Here is a 24,219-nt window from a genome sequence, read left to right on the forward strand (position 1 = left end):
AGCCAGATTTTGGAAGCTCAGAGACCTAAATCCTGTTGAAGGCCATTGTACTGCCGGGCAACTCAGCACTTGCTGTTTTGCTGACAAAAGAGATCTCAGAGCACCACGTCTTCCAAGGCATAGCTCCTAAGCTCTCATTTCCCTCTTCTGTTCCTCTGTGGCTTCCACAAAAGGGGACTTGTTTCCTCATTAGCCATTCTGCACCGTTTCTCTGAGGGTACGAAGGTCACTATTGTACTGTTAGCAAATAGAGGTTTTCTATGTCAGCAAGAGATCTAAAAATAGAAGCCAGAGTTCCTGACATGCTCTCTTCTCTACTAACAACTAGGACAGCCACTTCCCCACTGCAGAGGGGAGCCCTGAAATCGTAATGCTTGTGTTTACATGCGCGCACATTTGACGGATAAGCCTCGAGCACTCGTGTGGCATGGTGTTTTTCATGTCTCTTACCTCATGCTAGACAATGCATCTTTGTAATTCCATTTAATGAAAAGGACATTTATGGGACTTCTGTATATTGGCTGCTCACTTAGTTTGGGTTACCTTCGAGTTGAGGTTTCAAATGGAAGTCGTGTACTAGGGAAGTGAACAATACGCCAGTTGGAAAGTGGGGAACAGAGACAGGGCAGGCGGGGAAGGAAACCAAGAAAAGGTGCTTTAGCAAGTTAGTTATCTCCTCGGGGCAAATGAAGCTCTATCCCATGAACGACTTCGGGAGACGTCCTCTTCTGAGCTCTTCTGCCTGAGGGCAGAAGGAGCTGGGGCACTTTCCATCAACTCCCATCAGTCATTAGACAAGAGTATCCTCAGGGGGCATTAGTTCCTCTCCACTTCGGGTCGCCACAAGGGTGCATAAGGTGACTTGGGTCAGAGAAAGCCTTCGAGCAGAGAAATGCAACTGCTGGCCTTTGAAAGTCGGATGATGCGCTAACGTGGTGAAGGATTGGGCATGTGGGGTGGGCACTGATGGTGGTGCCTTTAAGATGCTGGGAATACCAAAGGGGTCTATAGCCCTTGCATTCAATAAATTCAAAGTCCATCATGGCAGAAAGACATCAATTAGGCTAACAATAACGTAATGTGATAGGAAGAGTAATGTTTTAAGGGAATATAGCAGACATGGCAACGGATGGTGCACAGGAAAAGGAGAAAAGGAAAGGAGAAGAGGGATCCTGTGTAGGGAGGTTGATGTGTTTCTCTGCATACAGAGGAGGGGAAGATATGGCTGTGTTTTATAAGAAGTACGTATCACTAGCCAAAGGGTAATCAGCCATTGAGGGTCGAACCTGCATGATTGCTCTTTTTATTCCATATCCTACCTGAAATTCATAGTCCCCCCCCCCAGTTTCTCATAGTTTGAGATGTTTGAAAGTGGTGGAGGAATCGTCCTGTGTCTGGATTTTAATATATATCTCTGCCTCTGTTTGGGTGTGGCACGTCTCTAATGGCGAGCTGAGTAGAGCAGTTCCTCTTAGCAGGGGTGTCTAACCCGTGGCCTGCGGGCCGCATGCGGCCCAGGATGGCCGTGAATGCGGCCTAGCACCAAATCATAAATGTGCTTAAAACATGATGTGAGTTGTTTGTGATTACATGTCACAGTGTATTTAACATGCGACCCAAGACAACTCTTCTTCCAGTGTGGCCCAGAGACGCCAAAAGGTTGGACACCCCTGCAGAGTAAAGAAGACTCTAATTCTGCGTGTTATCCCAAACACAATAGAGCTGTATCATACTAAAGAAAGTCCTTTGATGAGACACGGCCCCATTCCCAAACTCTCAGGTACTGGAGGCGGAAAGTCCCCCATGGTAAAATAAGGCAAGAATCTTCCTAACTGAGTCTTCTTTCTGGGGATTAGCCGAGGCTGATGACTAAGTGTCCAAAAAGCCCCGTCCAGTCAGATGAGCTGGGCATTTGCAAACACTGGCCCTCACCATCGCCTAGGCCTCCACAAGGACCAGCACCGTGGGTGTGTGGGCTCAGGCACCGTATAGCCTGGATTTTGCCACGTCCTCTGCCCCTCCTAGCTGTGCCAGCTGCAAGGATTCTGAGCATTAGTTTCTGGATCTGACCAGGGGAATTAGTACCAACATTACTTATCAATATTGTAGGGAATAAGTAAGATCATGCATGTAAACCCACTGCCTGGCACATCATGAAGCATGCGTGGCCTCTGTAACCCCACTTATACTCTGGGTCCTCGCTCATTTTCCATCTCTTCCTTCTACTGTAGCCATTATCAACTTCCCTTACTGTGTCATTCCACATTCAGCAGCGTGTTTTGATAGACGAGAGCTGCCTCGTGTTGCTCAGGCTTGTTTTCTGCCCGCTCTTTCATTTGTCCAGGGAGATAACACATGGGTAGAAAACAGGGTTATTGGTTACCGCTTTCAGTAGGTTCCCGAAGTCCCTGCCAGTTAGGCACATTGTAAGTGTTTCTACCGAATACTCCGTGATTAATGTGTACCTTGCTACAAAGTAAACTCGACTTTGCACACGAGCAGCAAGGGCTTCCTTTGCTTAAGAAAATACCACAAAGGTTATTGCAGAGAGCGGTCTCCTTGGTTCTTAAAGAACCCTAGCTCAGCAAGCAGCACGCAAAGCCTTCCTTCCCCGTTCCCTTTTCAAGCTTGGGCTTTTTCATATGCGTTGTGAAGGAACCGGAGAGAGAACCGAACTGCAGACCCCGGGCCTCAGACTGAGCATTTTCTCCCACTATGCCCAAGTGCCGGAAACTATTGAAGGAAAACATTCCAGAAAGCAGATCGTAAACGGCGCTAGGAAGTAGACTGTGTAGGATTAGAAAAAGTGCCAGATGGAAGGGCATGCTTTTGGTATGTCATAATCAACATTTTCCTGGAATATATTTAACCATGTCACAAATTCATACTTTCATAAGAAGATGTAAAAAAAAAATCACTACAAAATGCCACTCGTCAGAGACATAATCGCAGACTGTGTAACCCCCAAAGGTAGCAGTCACTGGAACCCATCTCCTTTCCTCAGCTCCTGGCTGCTTGCCCCCAATATCTACAGGCTAGTTCCAATCCGCATCAAGAAGAAAGCCTTTGGGTGATTGGAGAGAAATCGGCGCGGCTCATTCATTTAATTATTCATCAAATATTTATGGAAGATTAATTTGCTCTAATCTATGGATGAAAAGTTGAATAATAAACAGATTCCGAGGCAAAAAGCTACAAAGGCTCTTCCTTCCTTTTTCTTCTCGAGACTCACAGCCCCTAGCGTGGCTCTGTAATTAAGACATGGAGACAAGTCCAACTCACGGACTTGGTGTACAGCAATACAAACCTCGCAGGCCTTTCTGGTCCTAGTAATGGTAACAGGGTGGACTCATACCAGACTGCGACTGAATGCTAGCTCTGCACCCTTACTAGCTATATGGACACGAGCAATCAGATAAGCTTTTGTTTCCTGTTTCCTTACCTGTAGAAGAGGGATAATAATAACAACAAGCATGTGCTTTATTATAAGCTTGAGAGGATTAAATGAATTAATATGTGAAGTGCTTAGAAGAACGCATGGCCCATGGTAAGGGCTGCAGTAATATAAACTAGTGGTTTTGTTACTAACTCTTTCTGGGCCCCTGCAATTAAAACGGTGTCCAACATATGAACGGGTGCCGCGAACAGTAAAGGGTTTGCCAAGAAGACAGATGATAAATAACTGGAGCACTGAGCCCCTTTACTTCCCCTCATCTTTGAGTATTGTACATTATAACTCGGGCTTCCCCTTCCAGTTTTAGATTTCAAATGCATTTTTAAAAATCTCCCTACTCAAAAAAAAAATAAATCTCCCTACTCAATAAGTCTACTGAGAAGTATATTTTTAGTGTCCTTTTCTGGATGTCTAGGTAGTCTGTCCTGATGGCAAAAAGGGCTATCCAGACAAAGCATCAAGAGCCTGGGGCTTTTTTTCAGCTTTGTCTATTCAGTGACTATGCCCAGGACGAGGCCATGCCTGTGGCCTTGGCCCCTGTGTGGCGGACTGCAGAGCATTACCTCACCAAGGAAATAGAGGCCATCAGATGTGAACCTGCCCTGCCTACCTTCCCCTCCACCTGTAAAACTTACTATTGGAGTAAGGAAGGGATCATTCTCCTCCAGTGCCAGAGTCCCTCCATCTCTCTTCATGCAATTGCTCCTGCCTTCCTCTTCCGGAACTCTGCTCCATGCATTATCTTCTCTCTCTATTGTAGTTTCAACCTCCCCTCCCTTTATTTTACAAGCATACTCTTCTCATCTTAATATTTTAAAAAAGCCTACCTTCCCTCAAGCTCCGTAAGCTAATATCTGATCTCTCTTTTTCTCCCTGTCACTAGTCCTTTAAATAAGAAGTCTACATATTCACTTGTCCTCACTTGTCTCAAATCTCATTCACTGTACAACCAGCTACATCCTGGCCTTTTGTCTCACAGCTCTAGAGAAACTGCCCTTGCTAAGGTCAAAAGTGTCCCAGTGACCGAATCCAGTGGCCTATTTCTCTGCCTCTTTCTATTCAATGTCCCTGCTGCACTTGGCATGCTTGGCTTCGTCTTCCACAAAGCTCTCTTCCCTTAAATGTCAATGACTACATCTTTCTCTGTTTCTCTCCCAGGTTTTTGTGATGGCTCCTTCTCCATGTTCCTGTGGAATCCCCTTCCCTGCCTCCTTCCATGCATGTTCGCATTCATGGAAAGTCTCATCCTTTTTTCTCTTCTCTATTCCTCCGACCCATTTGCACTGAGTGTCCTTAGTTAATATTGTCGCAATCTGATGCCTCCCATGTCTACGTTTCTACCCCAGCTTATCTTCTTGACGCCATATTAACATTTGCAGCTGCAGATTAGACATTTCTATGTGGATTTGTGGCAGTCATCTAAAACATATGCCCACAGCTGAACTTGTTATCTTCCTCTCAGCATCCTCTTCCTCTTAGAGCTCCTCTTTGAGGAAACAAAACCACCATCTGTTTCATTGCCTACACTGGAACCTTGAGTCAAACGGGTTCCTGGGATCTCATGTACCATCCTGTGCCTCTCACCTCAGTGTGCTTTTGCTTCCAGTAGCTATAACACGTGGTCCCCTACAGAGCAGTGTTCTGGGGCTACTGGAGCTCACTTTGACGAAAGGGAGAGACAGAAGCACCTGAGAGTTTAATCTCCCCACCCACCCAAATACACCCTGAGGGCAGTCTTTCCCATTAACTGATGGTGGGGGGGATATGAAAAGCCAGCTTTCTTGCCTTCAGTCAGGACAATTCGGGGGTGTAGGTTACACTCCAGAGTCCCCCTGAGGGATGTAGTGGAACCCACCCTCTGTTGGACTTTGCCTGAGATCACACCCTTCCCGGGCTTTCCCGTCCCAGCCTATCCCTCTCCTATATGCCTCCCCTGCTCACGAATCCTTAATCAATCATTTGCACAAAGGGTGTGCTTCTCAGAAACCCAAACTTAGATGTAGCGAAAACACCTCATCACTGAGACCCTTGCAAGCTATTTGCAGCTGTATGAACTTTATGGGAAAGGGATGAGAAATCCCAGGAGGGTTTCGAGAGCCCTGAGAGGCCTAGAGCAGCAAGGGTACCAGTATTTCGAGCTCTGCACTCCCTTGGGGGCCAGCCCGGCCTGCTCTCCCTGCGCATTCGGATAAAGATAAAACCAATCAGGCGCCCCAGAGCAGCTGCACTATGGATTTTCTAAAAAAAGTAGAGGAGTTTATTTCTGATCTTAGCTTCCCTTTGGGACCTTTTTATTATCCATTCTATATTTCTTTACCTTCTTTGTGCCTGCCACATCATCCCTGAGAAGTCAGGAGCTTTTTTCAAAGGTGGCATTCTGTGATGTATGTGGCGTATTGCGTGACGTCTCTGATAGGCACTTTTTGTTAACACCCTCAACTGCTTTGCTCTACCTTTGAAGCACGTAATTTATTCCGACGTTTATATGAAACGTTCGATGCTGAGGGGACACCTCCTCATTTGGGACTTTATGTATATACAGTTTATTATGGCACATGTTGGTAGCACCTGGTTCCAGATTCTTATATAATAATTCTATTCTTTCAGTGTATGGAGGGATGAGAAAGTTCCCATGGCAAAGGATGCATAACTTAACCATGGAAGCTTCCCATGTCAGTGCATTTCCACTGAGCTCCACAAAGATTCCTTCACGCAAGCTATAGATTTTGTCAACTCTCCATCGACACCTCTTAAATAAATGCAATCGGGGTGAGTGGGTACTATGCAAGGTTCTTTACCCAGGGGCCCTATGCAAACCCAGTTTCAAAAATAGGCAGGAAATAAAAAAATGTGCATGTAAGCATGCTATTTGCAGAGTCGGGTTGACAGGCGGAAGTGTGGAATTTTTTCCTTGAGATAAATGTATTCTCTTGCTGAGGAAATCCTTTTTTTTTTTTTAAAATGGGCTTTGGGATATTTACCCCAAGTCACAAATGTATGCACTTTGCAGAAAGCCCTGCATGTTATAAACTTGGTTGGCACCAAGAGATTCATAGAACAGGAAACCTCCTGCTGGGTTTTAAGGGGGAATATTTGCTTATATTTGAATAAAGGATGAGCTTAAATGAGACATATGTGCACGATAAACAAATGTGAATATTGGAAATGTAAGTGCTTGGGGGAAATAAAAGGCACACATAGCCAAAACGGTAGGTAATTCCTCCTATTTTTGGGCAGCCAGAGAAAATACATCTGATAACATAGGGTTAGCGTGGTGAGGGTCGTGCCACGTTTGCCGCCGGTCACAGAGTGGTCTTGAGGTCCTGCACATGCAATAGGGGTATTCCAGAGAGAACGAATGCTGAACGGTATAGCAACTTTGTTGCTAACAAGCTGTGACCTCAAGTTTCAGAGCAAGCAGAATGACATTTTATCTATAAAAAGTCCTCCCGAAAATGCAATTTCTGGTGCCAGAGCTTCCTATTCATAAGGCGTGGCCTTGAGCCCATGTGATGCTTCCTGTCGACCAGGGGTAACCTCTTTTTAAATTTTTATATTTTCGGAAGATACTATGCACTTCACTTTGAGAGCAAATCTTGGAATCCTGGAGGAAATGTCATCATCTTGTTGTATTCCATGCCTGTTATAACGAAGGATTCAGCAAAGCCATCTCCCTACCCCTAATACCTAATGTTGCTGTCTGCCTCCAGAAATGGAGAAACAAAAGTGGTTTGTCAGCTATAATCAAAAAATCAAAACAAAGCCCTGGCTGGCATAGCTCAGTGGATTGAGTGCGGGCTGGGAACCAAAGTGTCCCAGGTTCGATTCCCAGCCAGGGTACATGCCTGGGTTGCAGGCCATAACCCCCAGCAACTGCACATTGATGTCTATCTCTCTCTCTCTCTCTCTCTCTCTCTCTCTCTCTCTCTCTCTCTCTCTCTCCCCCCCCACTCCCTTCCCTCCCTAAAAATAAATAAATAAAAATCTTAAAAAAAAATCAAAACAATGAATTTGAAAAGAAAGGAAGGAAGGGAGGAAGGAAAGAAGGCGGGCAGGCAGGAAGGAAATGATAACAAGGAATCCAAGTCAGACACCCAGACTCTATAAAGCCCGAAGTGAAGACAGACGAAGCAAACTGTATGCATACGAAGTGCTGGTCACTTCTTTACAGCCAGTCTTCACTCAGTGCTCCTTCAAGGTCCAGTATATCTGAGACGGCCACCCCTCCATCACCAGAGAAGCTCACAACTTGGTATTCCAGTATCTGTGTCGGACAGTGGGATATCAGCATGCTTATGCCATCTCTGTGGATGCCATGAAGCAGTGCTGCAAATAAAGGACCAGCCTCGTACAGAATGTGTAGCGGCTGCATCATCCATGTGTCTTCATCTATTGTATGAAATAGGCGACATGATGCATTGATTCGCCATTAAGTCTAAGGTAGCTCTCATATTTCTTCACCCCCTACTTTGTTCTACCTATTTTCCTGAGACTCTGGAGTAAGAAGCAGGAAGAAGAAAAAATCAGACTTGCTCATTTAACAAACTCTCTCAGAGAAGGCATGAGGAAAGAACTAGTAATATAGAAGTTTATGTGTATACAGACACACACACATACAGGAGTTTGTGTATATATATACCATTTCCCAAATGATATTTCCAAGATATTTCTTGTTCTGCATCCATCCATTGAAAACAATTTCAATAGTTGTTCCTGGGAATGTATATCTATCTAAGTATATGAAACATAATCAGTTTTGAGTAAACTAACTTAGAAAATAAAGACCTAATCTTAAATCTAGACAAGTTACTAGAAAAATCTAGATAAATATTGCATAATTTCAATTTTACATGAGTGTTTTTAGTATGGATTCAGATTTTTAAAATTTCAGTTCAGGGAAGTGATGGGAAAAACTGTTTAACAGACAGTTGAGGAGAAATTGTGTAACCACAAGATCTATCCATGAAAGAGAAGATTGCAATCTCGAAGGAAATTCTTCATCCAGGCATGAGACTTTGTCATATTCTGCTGGAGAAATGTCTTTAGTTTGTCAAAGGTTAAACAAACATTTAGTTTGTTTAAATGTGTATTTGTCACACAGCTTTCAAGAATCATAAAGACTAAAACAGAAGGTGATTATCAGATCGAAGTATTTTTGCTGTATTGACTAATGTCTTTTCTTCTGTCTCCAGTATTTGTTTTTTTCTAAATGCCACTGTTTGCTTATTTATTCATATAAATGAAGCGGGAGATAAATCGCCTGCAATAGTAACTTGTAGAGTCATTCTCTTGTGGCTTTGGAATGCTAATGCTGATCATGTATCAATAAGGAAGCCACATCTACAGAATGCGTGGGCCTTCTGTCTCTTATGATTATTCTCTTTCTAGAAGATCATTGTATTTTACGTATAATTAGGTTTCCCATCATCATCCTTTTTTTCCATGGGAAAATGTTTTAGATTTATGGGTTTTACCAAGACCACATTTTCTAAAGTGTATTCCATAACACATCAGTTATCGGGAATGTTCTTGATTTCGATAGTCTATTAGCAAATTAGAAGAGGAGAAGCCCCTGTGTAAAAAATAGTTTTTAAAATGTGTTTTAAAACTTTATTTTTATTGCTGAGACTATTACAGATGTCCCCATTGCCCCCTTCCTTTGCCCACCGCCGCCCAGCCCTCCCCCACTTCCATCCGGCCATCCCCACACTGCTGTGTCTATGGGTCATGCATGTATGCTCTTCGGTTGATTCCTTCCCCTTGTTTCATCCTCTCCCTCCCCTCTGACAGCTGTCAGTCCGCCCCATGTATCTGTTTCTACTTTGTTCATCAGTTTATTTTATTAATTATATTCCAGTGTATTTTCACTGCAGGTTTTCTCAAAACCTTTTACTATGCTAATGGATATTGGTACTCCCTCAGAGGATGCTGTGTCAAATTCTCCATTCTTATTTTACATTTTCATCCTTATAGCTGAGAACTTTTCATGGGACTGGTGTTTTGAGAAACAACTTTGGCCAGATGCTAGGCTAAAAAAGCACGGTAGCTGCTTTCCCCAGACAGCCTCTGTACATGGATTTGCTTCCTGCGGACCCAAAGCAAGGCAAACATGTTAAATGGTTGGTTTCTTCAGTAATCCCCTCCTAGGTTTCCAGAATATTCCCAGAGTATAGTGATCATCCTTGAAATATTGGGAGTTGAAATAAAGGATGAGCAACTACAAAACCAATTCTGGACAGAATTAAGAATTTCTCAGAGAGACTGATTCTCTAGGAATACTGGACACATCCAAGTTCTCCTGTGGGTGAACCGATCGCTTACGAAAAAACATACACACAAAGCTATCGACTGCACAGACAGGGACTATCAGAGTTGGAGGCAACAGAGAGGGATATCTGGGTGCAAGTCCTTTATTTTGGGGATGACAAGGATGAATCCCAGAGAGGCCCAGTGGCGCGCTCCAGGTCACAGCTGGCAAAACTACTGGCAGAACTGCAGTTAAAACCAGGTCTCCTGAGTCTCAGTTTAGATTTATTTATATCATTTGGAATTTTTCTCTCTCTCTCTTTTTTTTTTTTTTTGGTCAGGCAATGCCAGCACACAGTATCTTGAGGCATATACTATAAGGAAGGTACTATCCTTCAGGTACATGGGGAAACAACCTCTCATTCTAACCCTGTTGTTCTTAAACTGCAAGGAGTAATGGATTTGTTAAAGTGACCATTGCAAGATCCCATCACGCAGCGATTGTGGGGAGGCGGAGTTGGAGACGTGCGGGGCCTGGGTATGTGCCTTTGTGGCAGCACTCTTGGATGGCTCTGAAGCATGTGTTCTGAAACATGTGGTTTGAGAAATGCATCTGGTTGGTTGTTAATTTGGTTTAGTATTAAACCCTAGGTCCTTTGATTTGGCATGCGCTGTCTAGTGCTCAAGTACTAAAACCACAGGTAATGAAAAGGAAACACTAGAATGTAAGCGATCCATTCTAAACATTGCACAGTGCCTTCATAGTTATTCTGAATCACATCATTTAACTTGACGTGTTACATTGTGTTTTGCCAAATGTATCGTTCACTAGTGAGAGACTTCGAGGTTCAAAGCTAAATACACAGATCCCTGGTTTTCTGAAACTTTCTTTTTGGGGGGCAAAGAATGCTTTTCCTGAAGGAAAGCCTAATAAAAGGAGTCTCAACTACCTCACTGGACATGAACTGGTTTTTTGGAATCAACATCTTGAAGTATGGGGTTGACTAAAAAGTCCATTTAATTTTTTCTGTAAAATGAAACACGTTTTTAATGTTCACCAATAACTTTATAGATTTAGATATTTTGAGTATGTCGGCTATCTCCCACTATTGGCTTCTAGTGGGTAGAGGCCAGGGGTGCTGTTAAACATCTTCCAATGCATAAGACAGCCCCACAGCAAAGAATTATTTGGCCAAAATGTTATTCGTACCAAGAAACTTTGCAAACCACTTTGGACACATTCAATCAGTCACAGCACCTTCTCCATACACTGCACAAATCTTTTTTTTTTTCATTTCAGATGAATTTTTACCCTTCTTGAAATAATAAAGTATAATATGCCAAAAATGTTGCATATCTTTCTTCCATCATCAATATTAAAATGGTAGAGCCATAGTACAGAAAAAACTAAATAAACTTTTTGGCCAACCCAATATTTAACTGTAAATAAATCAGAAGATAAACTACATCATCTTCTGTGTACACTTGGATTTTAAAAATGAAAGAAAATTACGTGATAAAGTGGTTCTCAGATTTTCCTAAAATAGCAGAATTGCTGTAAGTAGCTGCATTTCAGGTGCAGTCATCAAACCAGCCAAAGAATAGAAAACAAGCACCTGTCCCTCAGACTCGCCCTTTCCTGGCAACGCACACTAGTCTGCACCTGTCTTCATGCTCTTCTAACCACCGCCTCCCTACCCCATCCTTCCTCTTGTAACATGCCTTCTTCAGGTCTGTGCAGAACAGCAGAGCACAGAGGGAAGAGCGTGTCTCAGCCGCCTTGCCCCAGAGAGACTTGGCATTACGTCTTGTGCTCAAATCCAAGCCCACAACGCATCTCAGTATGTGGATCCTGGAGGGGGTTACTGTGGGGCAAGACAATGATATCAGCAAACATAAACATATTGAATCAGATAGAAAGGAAACTATACGAAAAATCATCATATACTCCACAGGAAGACCTCCCCTCCCTCCACCAGTCCATTGGTTGTGCCTCTTCCAGTGGTCTGTTTAGGAGACAGAACTGTCATGTTACATTATCTTCCTGTCTCCTTTGGTTTTGGTGGTATCATGTATCTATTGGCATAATATATCCCAATGGCATCCTTTTCTCACTTTCATTCTTTCTCAGGACTGATAGAGGAAGGCTTACTGAACTGACAGTGAGTTTTGGAGCTGTCTGCTTGACCACCTGAAGGTTGAGGGGTGGCTTTGCTCATTACTTGAGTTGTGCTGATTATCTTCCATTTCCTCCCGAGACACTCAGTTTTCTGTTCTGTTCTTTGCTATGCCCTGGGAAGCTGACCTTCTGCATTTGCATCATTGAGTTTGCCCTCTGACTTCTAGTTGTACTTGGCCAACAAGAGGTTCCCACGAGAAAATGGAAAGCGGGAGGAGAGTGAGGCCAGACTATGCCCCAGCTTCTTGCCTGCTAGGACAGTGCAGATGAACTACTTTGCTCTATGGATCTCATTAGGGGGCCTCTCCATATGGTCACCGCCTCTAGGCTCTTGCAACCACTGTCTCCCTTGCCTCTTCAGGTATACTGTTGATAGTCCCAAAGTACTATACTCTCCCTGTAGAGACTGCCATACCCCAAACACCGCCATACCCCACAGGAGTGTGCCATTTCTCTTCTGCAAACATCCTAGATGATATAGCATTCAACTTAGAAGTTATATTCTAGTTTTTAGTAAAGTGAGGACTGACATTTAAAAGCTTAGATTTCTTTGAAGAAGATATAAATAAATGGAAGCATATACTGTGCTCATTGATAGGATGGATTAACATTATCAAAATGCCTACAAAGAAATCTATAGATTTAACACAATTCCTATCAAAACACCAATGGCGTTTTTTACAGAACTGGAACAAATGATCCAAAAACTTATATGGAACCACAAAATACCCCAGATAGCCACAGCAATCTTGAGAAAGCAGAACAAAGTTGGAGGTGTCACACTCCCTGATATCAAACTATACTATAAGCATATGGTAATCAAATCAGCATGATAGTGGCATAAAAACCAGACATACAGATTAATGAAACAAAACAGAGAGCCCAGAAATAAACCCACGCCTTTTTTAGCCAATTAATATTTGACAAAGGAGGCAAAAACATACAATGGAATAAAGCCAGTCTATTCAATAAATGGTAATGGAAAAATTGGACAGATACATGCAAAAAAAAAAAAAGAAACTATACCACCCTCTCACACCATCTACAATAGTAGACTCAAAATGGATTAAAGACTTAAATGTAAGACTTGAAACCATAAAACTCCTGGAAGAAAACCTTGGTAGTAAAATCTCTGACATTTCTCCTAGCAATATTTTTTTTCTGATATATGTACTTGGGCAAGGGGAACAAAAGAAAACACGTGGGACTGCATCAAGCTAAAAGGGTTTTGCACAGCAAAGGAAGCCATCCACAAAATGAGAACACAACCCACTGAATGGGAGAGTGTATTCGCCAATGACATATACAATAAGGATTAATATACAAAACCTATAAAGAACTCACACATGCCCTGGCCAGGCAGCTCAGTTCATAATGGTGTCGTCCTGATGTTCTGAGGTTGCAGGTTTGATCCTCAGTTGGAGCACATACAAGAATCAGTCAATGAATGTGTAAATCAGCCAACAACAAATGATCTCTCTCTCTCTCTCTCTCTCTCTCTCTCTCTGTCTCACCCCCACACTGCTCCCTCTCCCTTCCCCTTCCTCTCTCTCTAAAATAAAAAATAAAAAAAAATTTGAAAAGAACTCATACAACTCAACACCAAAAAACCCAAACAAACCCCAAAACCAAATAATCCACATAAAAAAATGGGCAGAGGACCTGAATAGACACTTTTCCCAAAAGGACATACAGATGGCCCATAGACATTTGAAAAGATGCTCAAAGTCACCAATCAACAGAGAAATGCAAATTAAAGCCACATTGAGATATCATCTCATACCTGTCAGGATGACTGTCATCGATAAATCAACAATAAAGTGTTGGCGAGGATGCGGAGGAAAGGGAACCCTCATGCACTGTTGGTGGGAATGCAGATTAATGCAACCACTGTGGAAAACAGTATGGACATACCTCAAAAAAATTAAAAATGGAACTGCCTTATATCCAAAGAAGCCCAAAACACTAGTTGAAAAGAATATATGCACCCCTATGTTCATTGCAGCATTATTTACAATAGCCAAGATTTGGAAGCAGCCCAAGTGCCCATCAGTAGATGAGTGGACAGAAAAGTGCTGGTACATATATCCAATGGAGTATTACTTGGCCATAAAAAGAATGAAATCTTACCATTCCCAACACTATGGAGGGACCTAGAGGGTATTATGCTAAGTGAAATAAGGAAGAGAAAGACAAATGCCATCTGTTTATACTTATATGTGGAATCTAAAGAACAAAGTCAGTGAGCAAACAAAATAGAGACAGATTGAAAGGATTAAGAAGTACAGATTGGCAGTTACAGAATAGTCATGGAGATGTAAAGTACAACACAGGAAATATAGTTAATAATACTGTAACAACTATGTAGAGTGCCAGGTGGACAGTGAAATATCAGGGGCAGGGGGATCCCATTGTAAAGTATTTGATTGTCCAACCGCTGCACTGTACAGCTTACTCCTGAAACTAATAGGAAATAATATTGAATGTAAACTGTAGCTAAAAAGTAAAGTTAGGAAAGCAAAATAAAACAAAACTCATGAATGTTCAGGTGCTTGCTATTTTAAATCCCCAATAACAGTCAAATCACATGACGCCAAGTCTTAGGTTTGGCGTCTCTAAAACGTGGTCAGTTTCATTCTGGCTTCATTAGCAATAAAGCAAATGTCTGTTAAGTGCTTGTTTTATGGAACTACTAAATAATGAAGTGAGTTTTTGTATTTTGCCAATTTTGAAAAAAATAAAAGCTCAAATTTCTGTTTACCACCATATAATTAGCAAGGAATGTGTCGCCCAGCACACAGTAATTGTTCACTAATTATTAAAGGAATAAAAAATGAATGGTGTGCTGAGACTCAAATATAAAGATGTAAGCCTTTGCATATACATTTTGTGCCCACATGTGTACTCCTTGACACAAACTTATTCGACTTCTTTGACAGTGCAAGGGCAAAATGTAGTTTATTTTTTTCTCAAGAAAACATGAATGTCCCTCCCATCAGAGAAAAAGGAGAAATAGAAAAGAAGACTTATCCAGTCACAGTTGTAACAATTGCCTATCGCGTTTCCACATTTTGACTCGATTCGGGATTCTCTTTTGCCCTCATGGATGAGTGTGTGAATAAACCAGTCATCACTTGGTGTATTCATGCTCATAAAAGAGCGGTGACTACATGAGACACAGGGCATGAGTCAGAGAGAGTGTGAAGCTTCCCTCTTGTATAGGTCCCGTGACCACACTTGATTGGCTAGCCGGACTAGGCTTTAAGAAAGTGATCTCGTGCCTTTATTCTTAAACATCTTGCACACTTCAGAATACCACTCAGACACCTATTCCTTTCACTCATGGCCTTCCTTTACTGGGTTTTATGGGGCTAAAAGTGCCTGCAATCAGTCACAAGTGTCCAGAGTAGCCCTCTCATAAAAGAAGACAATGAGCACGTGCAGCATGCCACAGTGAGGGTGGCCTCTCGGGTGTTAGCTCCAAGGAGAATCCAGAATGCTTCTGATGACCTTCCTGCTAGGAGGCTGGATCAACTGTATTTCATTTTTAATACCCTGTTCCAAATGTGTCTGATCTAACACACTAAGAAAAATATCCGACACTGCCAAGAAAAAACTAATGACTTTTCTTGGTCACTCTAAACTGGATTGTCCCAACTGGACACATAATGTTCAGTCATTAAGTACCAAGACACCCTGATATCTATAAGATTATCTTTTTTTTTTAAAAAAAAATGAAGTCTCAGATTATCAGTAAAATGGGCTGAATTGTCTTTCAGGATGGGGAGGAACAGCAAGCAGTACAGAATTCAGAGAAAATGTTTACGCTCTTTCATAATGAAAACTGGAAACATGAAGTCTCCCAGAATCAACTAAGGAGCAAAGCAATACATTGTCAAAAACTAAGTTATGGGCTTCCATTTCCAGTGCTCTTAACCCTGCCATGTTGTAAAGACCAAATGTTCTTTCTACAACAAGAAATAGATTCAGCACATTTGTACTGTGACCCTTCTACCTGCACTAACTGGACAAGACGGTACATCAGAAATGACAATCATACATCCTCAGTTACATTTAAGATTCTTTCTAGGACCAAGTGAAATTAGTTCCATGTCTTTTACTTTGCTCATTTAAACAGGGTCCAAGAAAACATCGGGGATGGGATTTGAATGGATCGAGATGATTCCGCCCTAAAAAGGGCTCCCTCTCTGTTTCACATTTAGGAATAGAAATAGCCCTTTCAGGTTGGAAATTTTCTCACTGAACTAATAAAAGGAGACCTAGCTGAGACACAGACCATCTATGTTCTTGTACAGCAGTGGAACTCTAAAATGCTACAGCTTCTTTGACATGTTTTTTCCATTAAAATCAACTATGAAGACCCAATCACCGAGAAGCTTTGGTAATATAATCAGTGTTGGTTATAAAAGAGAAATGGAGGACTAGTAATACTAATTCAAAGTATTTGTAATAATCTTCTTACTTCCAAACAAATCATTCAGATACATGATCTCCTTCGATGCTTAAAGAACCGAAATGAGATAACAAAGGCAGAAGAAAATCTGAGGCATAGAGAGGTGAAGACACCTTTTCCAAAAAAGGCTGAACGAGGACCTGAACCTGGGTTTTCTGGATCTCAGTCCAGGGCTGTTTCCACTCTACTACTTTGTCACCACAGAGTGGAAGACTTATTCCAGTAAGGTGAACTGATTGGAATGTACCTTACTAGAGTGTGTGGGAATACTATAGATGCCTCCTCCTTGATGCCACCTCCAATCCCTGACAAGCACCTTGTAGGGCCAGAGTAGTAGTAGCCTAGTCTATACAAATGTGTTAGCTGGTGTCCATCCAGCACACAAAAGCTAAACTAAATTATGACACAGTGGATTTCAGATGTTCACAAATCTTTATTAATATCCCCGAACAAAACTCATATATAAATGTCCCTTTGTTACCTGCAGCCTTTCCTTTCAATGCTCTTTTCCTCCCTTTTATCTCCTATCATCTTCTTCTAAAATGCCTTTACCCTTTCAGGTGCCTGAGGGCTTCTGCTACGTTCTGTACTCAGATCAAAGACTTGTGATACTTGCAAGCATTCCACTCTCCATAGTAATGTGTGAGGCCCACGCCCACCACGGTGATCGAAGAAGTGATCGCACTGGGGCTGCATCATCACTGAGAAAATCGCCCTTTCCAAATGTCCCTGCCAGATGGACATTGGTGCCCAAGCCACCCTCTGCAGGCATTGGGAAGGACAACATTTGAGCTTGAGCTTTATGAGGCTACAGATAAGAGCATTTCCAAGGGGAGAAACCTGAAGACCTCTGGTTTTTTGGAAGGGGTTCTATTTCTACTTATATCTTGAACACCTCTTGAGCTGATAACTCCCTGGGAAACGAAGGAAGCCATATTGCATGCAAATTTAGGTTTTAATGTCACACATCACACTTTCAAATTTAGGTCTCTAGACATGGAAAAAAATTAGTGTGCATGGCATGCACAAAGAGATGGAGTGAATAATTATCTCCTGGCATTATCTTTTCTAGATCCGAACCCAAAATGAGTGTTATGGTGAAATATAGTTATTCACATTGGAATGAAACTTAGGATATAACCCTGAGTTAATTTCATTTTCAAAGAAAATTTCATTACACTAGATCAAGGCTTTGTTTCAAAGAAAGAGAATTAGAACTAATTCATTTTGCCCAGGTTTGAGCATTTCATCTGGCTTCTTTAAAAGCTTAATGTTTAAAGTGGCATTTTCAAGATACAATTATACTGACAAAGTGATATCTAATAAAATGATGGAATAACAATGTGATAAAGTAAGTGACAATGAGATAAAACACCCAGGTGAGAAGTAAGACTCCCCTGTTGACATAAAATCAACATTTACCATCATTTCAACACCAGGTAGTCGTGAATGGACATAGCTTGTGTTTTTATCTGAACTGAGGATTTTGGAAATTTATATTTTGACAAGATCTGACCCAGGTCTCTGTGGATCTTATAGATGTAATGCAGTTGGCAACTCTGACTCATGACTTTGTTTATATACTTGTGCTTCACATCAGAAAAGCTATTTTTTTCCTATAGCTTCTAAGAATGGCTCTCGATTACAGACCCAAGTCTGAATCATTTCTGGTTCCCTTTTCTACCTTATGTCCATCTTCCTTCTTGCATATATCCCCGTTATGACATCTTTCAGAGTCTGTGAGGGACATGAAACGGACACAAACTATTTTACTGACTTGAAAGCATGCAGGAAAAATGCCTTCCAATAAGAAAAATCATGCATATGCATTTTTTTTCTCCCTTGCCAATGCATGGCAGCAAGGACACAGAGAAATGTGCTATTATTTAGTGAGACTTCTAGAAAAGCCATTCCTTTTGCCTGAGCAGCCAATATCTGGCTCTTGCTTTTATTCTTGTGGCCAAATCTTGCCCTTCTGTCTTCTTATTAATCATTATCATTGTCATTTTAGGCGGCATCATCATCATCATCATCATCATCATCATCATCATGTTTATTGTCATCATAGTCAGTTTATTTTTTGGCATTTGCAGGGAACCTGTCACTGTTCCAGATAGAATCACATTTCCTAATCACCCTTCATTTCTACCTGCTATATAAATTTTCTCATTGCTACGTTGCTAATCAACTAGAGTAAGCATGTAGTGTTCTTTTTAGCCTCCTCAGTATTACAAGTTCCCCATTATCTCCTTTTCTTTCTTCCTGCTCAGCTCAGCGAGGTCATCTTTGCTAGCCACTGTGACTACGAGTGGTCCCTCCAAAGATCCCATCCAATGACTACAAATCACTGGGCACACTAACTTTCATAATTCATCTGAATTTTCCTGTCTCGGTTTTCTTTTCCTCATTTTGCAGAAAAAGATGACTTCCTTTTCCTGGAGTATATATAAATATATAAATAATACTATGTATATGTATATATGTAAATATGTATATATGTATATATCTATGTATATATCTATATGTATATATCTATATCTACATCTACATCTATATCTATATGTAAAATAAGGTACCCCACTGCCCTCTCAGATACGGTGTGGAGTGGGTTGATAAAACATAAATATGCAAAATAACCATGTTAAACATACAATGTTTTATGGGAACACCAAGGAAGGCAAATACTTTTTGCCTAAAATAATGAGGAATGGCCCTGGTTGGTGTGGATCAGTGGATTGAGTGCTGGCCTGAGAACCAAAGGGTTGCCGGTTTGATTCCCAGTCAGGGCACATGCCTGGGTTGTGGGCCAGGTCCTCAGTAGGGGGTGCACGAGAGGCAACCACACATTGATGTTTTTCTCCTTCTTTTTCTCCTTCCCTTCCCCTCTCTCTAAAAATAAATAAATAAAATCTTTATAAAAAATAAAATAATGGGGAATGTTTTATATCCCCCCAAATCCAAGATCCTCAGAGTAAAGAGAATTGTGGAAGCTAGTAGGTAATTAATCTGTAATAAGTGGTCTGTGGAAATAACACGTATGAAAGAGCATCAGGGTTCATTGAGGTGGAGAGGTAAAAGGAGAGGGAGACAAAATGCTGTGAAGTCCATTCATATTAGAATCTTAAATGATATCCCCCCAGTTTCCCTTTTATAAGTCTTTAAAATGCTCCGGGCTCAGGTCTTCAAGGAGTTGATAAGTCTCAAAACATGGCCCTAGTTTGCTATACTTTCTTCTTTTCATTTATTCAGCATTTGAAATCATGAGAAGTGTTATTTCCAAAGGGTGACACCCCCAACAGAAGCAGAGACAAAGCTGTGTGTGGAAATGATTGCTCATTTCATATGGTCGCTGAAAGTAGCAGTGACAACGTGGATGATGTGTCACTCTTTGTACTTTTACATCCCATCGAATGCTTTTCCTAGAAAATGGTGGGTAATAACTGCTATTAAACAGGCTGCTCATGAACTTGAAACAGTTTTCCATCTCTGGACCGTCTCTCTGAAGCTTCCCATGACTAGCGTAGTAGGAAATCATCTCTTCAGTTGTTGGAATGCTGTAGTATTTTATCTGTACTCCCTAATGTTACTTAACTATGAATGGCTTCCCTTCTCCATAATATATATTTCATATTATGACATTTTATAAGTATTCATGCAACATCTACTCTCCTCAGTGAAATTTTGGATGTAGCACCCAGACCTGTTTCACCTTTCAACTTCTCAAAGCACACCATAGTATTTGGCATACAGGTCAGACTCAAAGGTTATGGAGTGGCTGAGTGAATAAATGTGTAATTGAGCAGTCCCACGGAAAGCTGATTCTCGACTGGGTACCTATAGAATTTTGTTTCAAATGTTGACTTCCAAAGTAATGATCCCAAAATTAACATGAAATGGGGTGAACATGAAAATTGATTTCAGGAAAATCAAGCTTTGAACTTAGTTCTGTTGTCTCTTTCGGAAATACTCTACAAATCAAACTCATGTGTTTCATCAAAAGTCTTATGTATTTCTTTATGAAATGTGCCCTTAGCTGGGTATATTCAGAGGTGTAGCATTTATAGAAGAAATGAATTTAGAATTTAGTTTTCATGCTCATATTTGCCAGTAATAAAAATTAATGAAAGAAAACTCAAGGAAAGCAATCCAATTAAGTTACTAATAAGCAAAACCAAAGCAACGCATGAATTATGACATAACATCTAGAATATTATAGGTTTCTCCTCTTATAAAATATTATAAACACTTCCCAATGCATTATATTAAATTAAATTACAAGGTAAAATGCAATTGTCATTTAAAATATGTATTTAAAAAGTAAAGCATTAAAATAATTCAATAATTAATAATTGGTTCTTATTACAGTGTTTTTCTGATTCAGAATAAACATAAACCAAATAGTTAAAAAGTAATTTCTACAGACTATAAGTTACATTTTTGTAGTGTTAAATGAAAACACCAAATTTTTTATTTGTTTCTAATTGAACAAAGAAAGTATCTACATTCTTTGACATGTGCAGTTTATAATTCTATTATCTTTTTTGAGAATTTCAGATAAGTAACATCAAATAAACAATTAGAATATTTAAATAAGAGGAAATCAAATTTTCCTGATGTGTTACTAGAGCCTCTTCTCACACCATTTCAAAATGAGAGAGGCCTGAAAATGTGTACAATGGTGTGTTTTGCACTGAGATTTAATTTTCACTTTGGGAGTAAGTATTTAAAACCCAAACTGAGGATTTGGGGGTAACCATTGAATCTTGTATGAGTCCTGATAAGCATTCATACAAGTGAAGTCCCTCATTTGCTCTTGTATTTATTTCCAGTCACACTCTCAGTTAAGATAAAACAGGGAATGTGGCAATAATCTCTGACATTTCTTTGTGGAACAGAACACAAATAAGGAAACTTTTCAAAAGTGGCAAGCAGCTTGTCAAATGTAAGCTATTAAATCAGCTAGCTCAAAACAATGCCCAAATGGAACGAATACTATTCTTGTTTTCATCTTATAGTAAAAAGCCCTGGGAACTTTTTTTTTTAGAATATTCAAATGTCTAGAAGATGTTCCACAGGCATAACTGAAGTTGAAGTAAAACCTACCTTTAAAATTTGGTCTGATTCTTGCATCGTATCCTGATGTCCTTCCCATTAATTTGTCCAAGAAATCTGAGGGAGAGAGGGTCTGCGAAGGTTGTTTTCCGGACCTGGAGTCATGGTCTTTGCAGAAAGCCGCCCTAAACACATCAGTAAATCTTTTAGCAACCTCTCCATCCCCACTGCCTGAGAACTCACACCCACAGGATGTTTGGCATGCCTTGGAAATATATTCGAAGAAAAAGAGGGTTACAAACCCTCTGGTCAACTTCTGAAATTGTACAGGGTCCAGAGTTAACTTTAAATGATGAGAGATATACATCCTGCGTCATATCTCTTAAGTTTTCAAACTTGAGCCATGCACAAGATGTTTAAAATGACACACCGTGCATAGTTTTAGATTGTAGCTTTTATGGCTGTGTAGGGGAAGCTGTTTCTTTCCAGAGTCATCAGAGAAGTGAAGATGATAATTTCGAAAATGTAGGTGATTGTCTCAAAATGATTTCCTCATAGATTTCAAAAACTTCTTCTAGCATTTTAGCCCTCACTCCATCCTCTAGTTTTAATAAGAAATATGTAATGAGATGGGCAGAACAAAGTAAGCACGAACTGATTACCCTATTGCTTATCTTCTCACCTGCTAGACTTTAGTCCAGCTGTCAACTATTAGTACTTTTCAGTGATGTCTGAAAGAAAATCTCCACCTGGAAATGTAACTTCCTTCTAAAATAGGTCAACAGCGAGCATATCCGTACTTCTATTATTTCATCAGTTGTTATTTATAGAATAGCATTTAAGTAGTTGACTCTGATAAAGTATTCATAGAAGAGAACTTCTAAATGGTTTTATCTTTTGAATTATCACCCATACTGAATGTTGATTGGAAATATGTTTGGATTTTTATTTCCCTTAAAGGGCTTATAGGAACAGCATATTTAGTTTGTAGTGAAAATTAATTCTATCACAATATATAGTGGTGACTGAATGTTGATTTCTACTCTGAAGTGTGTATTGTGCAAGCTTTGTTTTCAACAGTTTAATAAATAATCTCGTTAATTCTGTAAGTAAGACAATGCCACATTCTTTCCAGCTTTTCAAAGAAGGAGTACTAAATATAAGTGCAAAGATGATATAAACGTTTTGTAAGAGTTAGAAGATGATACAACCATCTAGAAATACTCACATTCCCATATGCAGCATCATCTGATGGATCAGCTCAATCAAGTACTATTTGTTTATGCTGATGGCGGTGGTGGTGGAGGTGGAGACTGAGGATGGGGATGAGCATGAGGATGAGGATGATGATCCTAATAAAACCCAGCCTACAAGTTTCCTTAGTCATAGCAGGAGGTGAGAACCTGAAAGGAACATAGTGGGTTTTCCCAGTACTCATAGCATTGCTGCTCTACGTTTCATTTCTCTTGGTTCTGTGAAAAAACACCAGAAAATGGGGTGAAGATCACTCGAAGAGTTCTACACTTTGTTGTATGAACATCTCCCATTTATCTTGTCTTAGAACCTCTTTCATTAGGATGGCTATTTCACTTACTGCTGATAGTCTGATATTTTGAAGTGTCAATGGATTTGACAATTTGTAAATTAGTTAGAAAATGCAAGCATTCAAATAACGATTTCTCACTTCCTTGAATTATTCATAGTCTATTTCTCATGCATACATAAATACAAAGATGTCATTTTAATTACAGTTGGATAGGCAATTGATTTCAAATATACCGAAGAGTAGAATGTAGTGGCAAAATGAGATTCGAAGTGTTTCTGATGTTTCAAGAAATTTCCTGAGTTTTAGTCCTCATAGTATGCGTATAGTTGCTGAAATACAATAGAAGTCCCAAGTTGGCTAAGAATCAGAGGTTTTTAATATTTTAAATGAAAGGAGCATGGTCTTGGCAAATGAATCTAGTCACCTCCACCATATCAAAACTATTGTATCCAATAATCCCTTTAAATGACTTCTAAAAGAACTTGAAAGCAAAAATCCAATCAAATAAAAATAAATTCACCATCATGTAGAAATGTAAAGAGCATGCAACTCGTCCGACTACTTTAATATCTCATCAGCTTGGAAGATGTGTTGAAATGCACAGAGTGGGTCTATGCATCCTAAAACTCGCCTCTCTGAAAATTTACCACTCCCCTACCATAATTAAGCTTTTTAAAAGAACAAAAGAAACCTTACTCTCCTTCACAAAATTAAAATAACATGGTCCAGGGCATAAGCCATTGATAGAAATTGCACGACACGGTATCTTTCAAACAGTTTTCAGGCGGAAAACATCAGCATGCGAAGTCTTTTCACCTACCTGAAGTGGTTTGTCTCTAAGGAAAATGCAAACAAGGCTGTCAGAATGTTCACTAGCTGCCGGTTCATTCCTGTTTCTGTGATGCTTGTGGAAAATATCCCGAAATGATTCCAGAAAGAAGCTGGGACAAAGTATCTGTCTATTGTCCAGATTCAAAATCTGGCAGGAACCTAGTTTCCTTGAAAATCAAAAAGAGATTTGGGTTCAGTTTGCTGAAAAAACAGTTTGCTGAGAAAAAACAAAAAGTGCCAGTTCTAGGCATCATGGTCAGGTCAAACCGGGGCTCAGGACCATCAGTTAACCCAGGAAAGACAAAGCCTTAGAACTGATGAGTCCCCCAGCTGCTTTTCCTAAAGAACGACAACAACAAAAAAAAAGGCTGCTCGTGGAATCACCTCACCATGCAAAGGGGGCTGGTGACAATGCCATGCTGGAGGTCGGGCGGCTG

The 24,219-nt window shown here is 40.5% G+C and overlaps 1 protein-coding gene across 5 annotated transcripts in view; it reads right to left on the reverse strand.

Annotated features, from left to right (window-relative positions):
- GLRA2 (glycine receptor alpha 2) overlaps positions 1–23,968 on the reverse strand; it is a 174,608-nt gene extending 150,640 nt beyond the window's left edge. For 2 of the 5 annotated variants that reach the window (XM_045855991.1, XM_045855987.1), the window contains exons 1-2: positions 23,772–23,968; positions 21,457–21,590 (exon numbers count right to left, since the gene is read on the reverse strand). In XM_045855991.1, the coding sequence (XP_045711947.1) occupies positions 21,457–21,590; positions 23,772–23,839 (202 nt within the window). In that variant the 5' untranslated portion in view covers positions 23,840–23,968. Of the gene's footprint in view, positions 1–21,456; positions 21,591–22,633; positions 22,878–23,771 lie in introns of those variants that run through there. The other 3 variants (XM_045855989.1, XM_045855988.1, XM_045855990.1) reach the window with 3 other exon arrangements.
- Positions 23,969–24,219: the final 251 nt, after the last annotated feature.

Source organism: Phyllostomus hastatus, unplaced genomic scaffold, assembly GCF_019186645.2.
Source record: "Phyllostomus hastatus isolate PE091 unplaced genomic scaffold, TTU_PhHast_1.1 phas_scaffold_12, whole genome shotgun sequence".
NCBI lineage: Eukaryota > Metazoa > Chordata > Mammalia > Chiroptera > Phyllostomidae > Phyllostomus > Phyllostomus hastatus.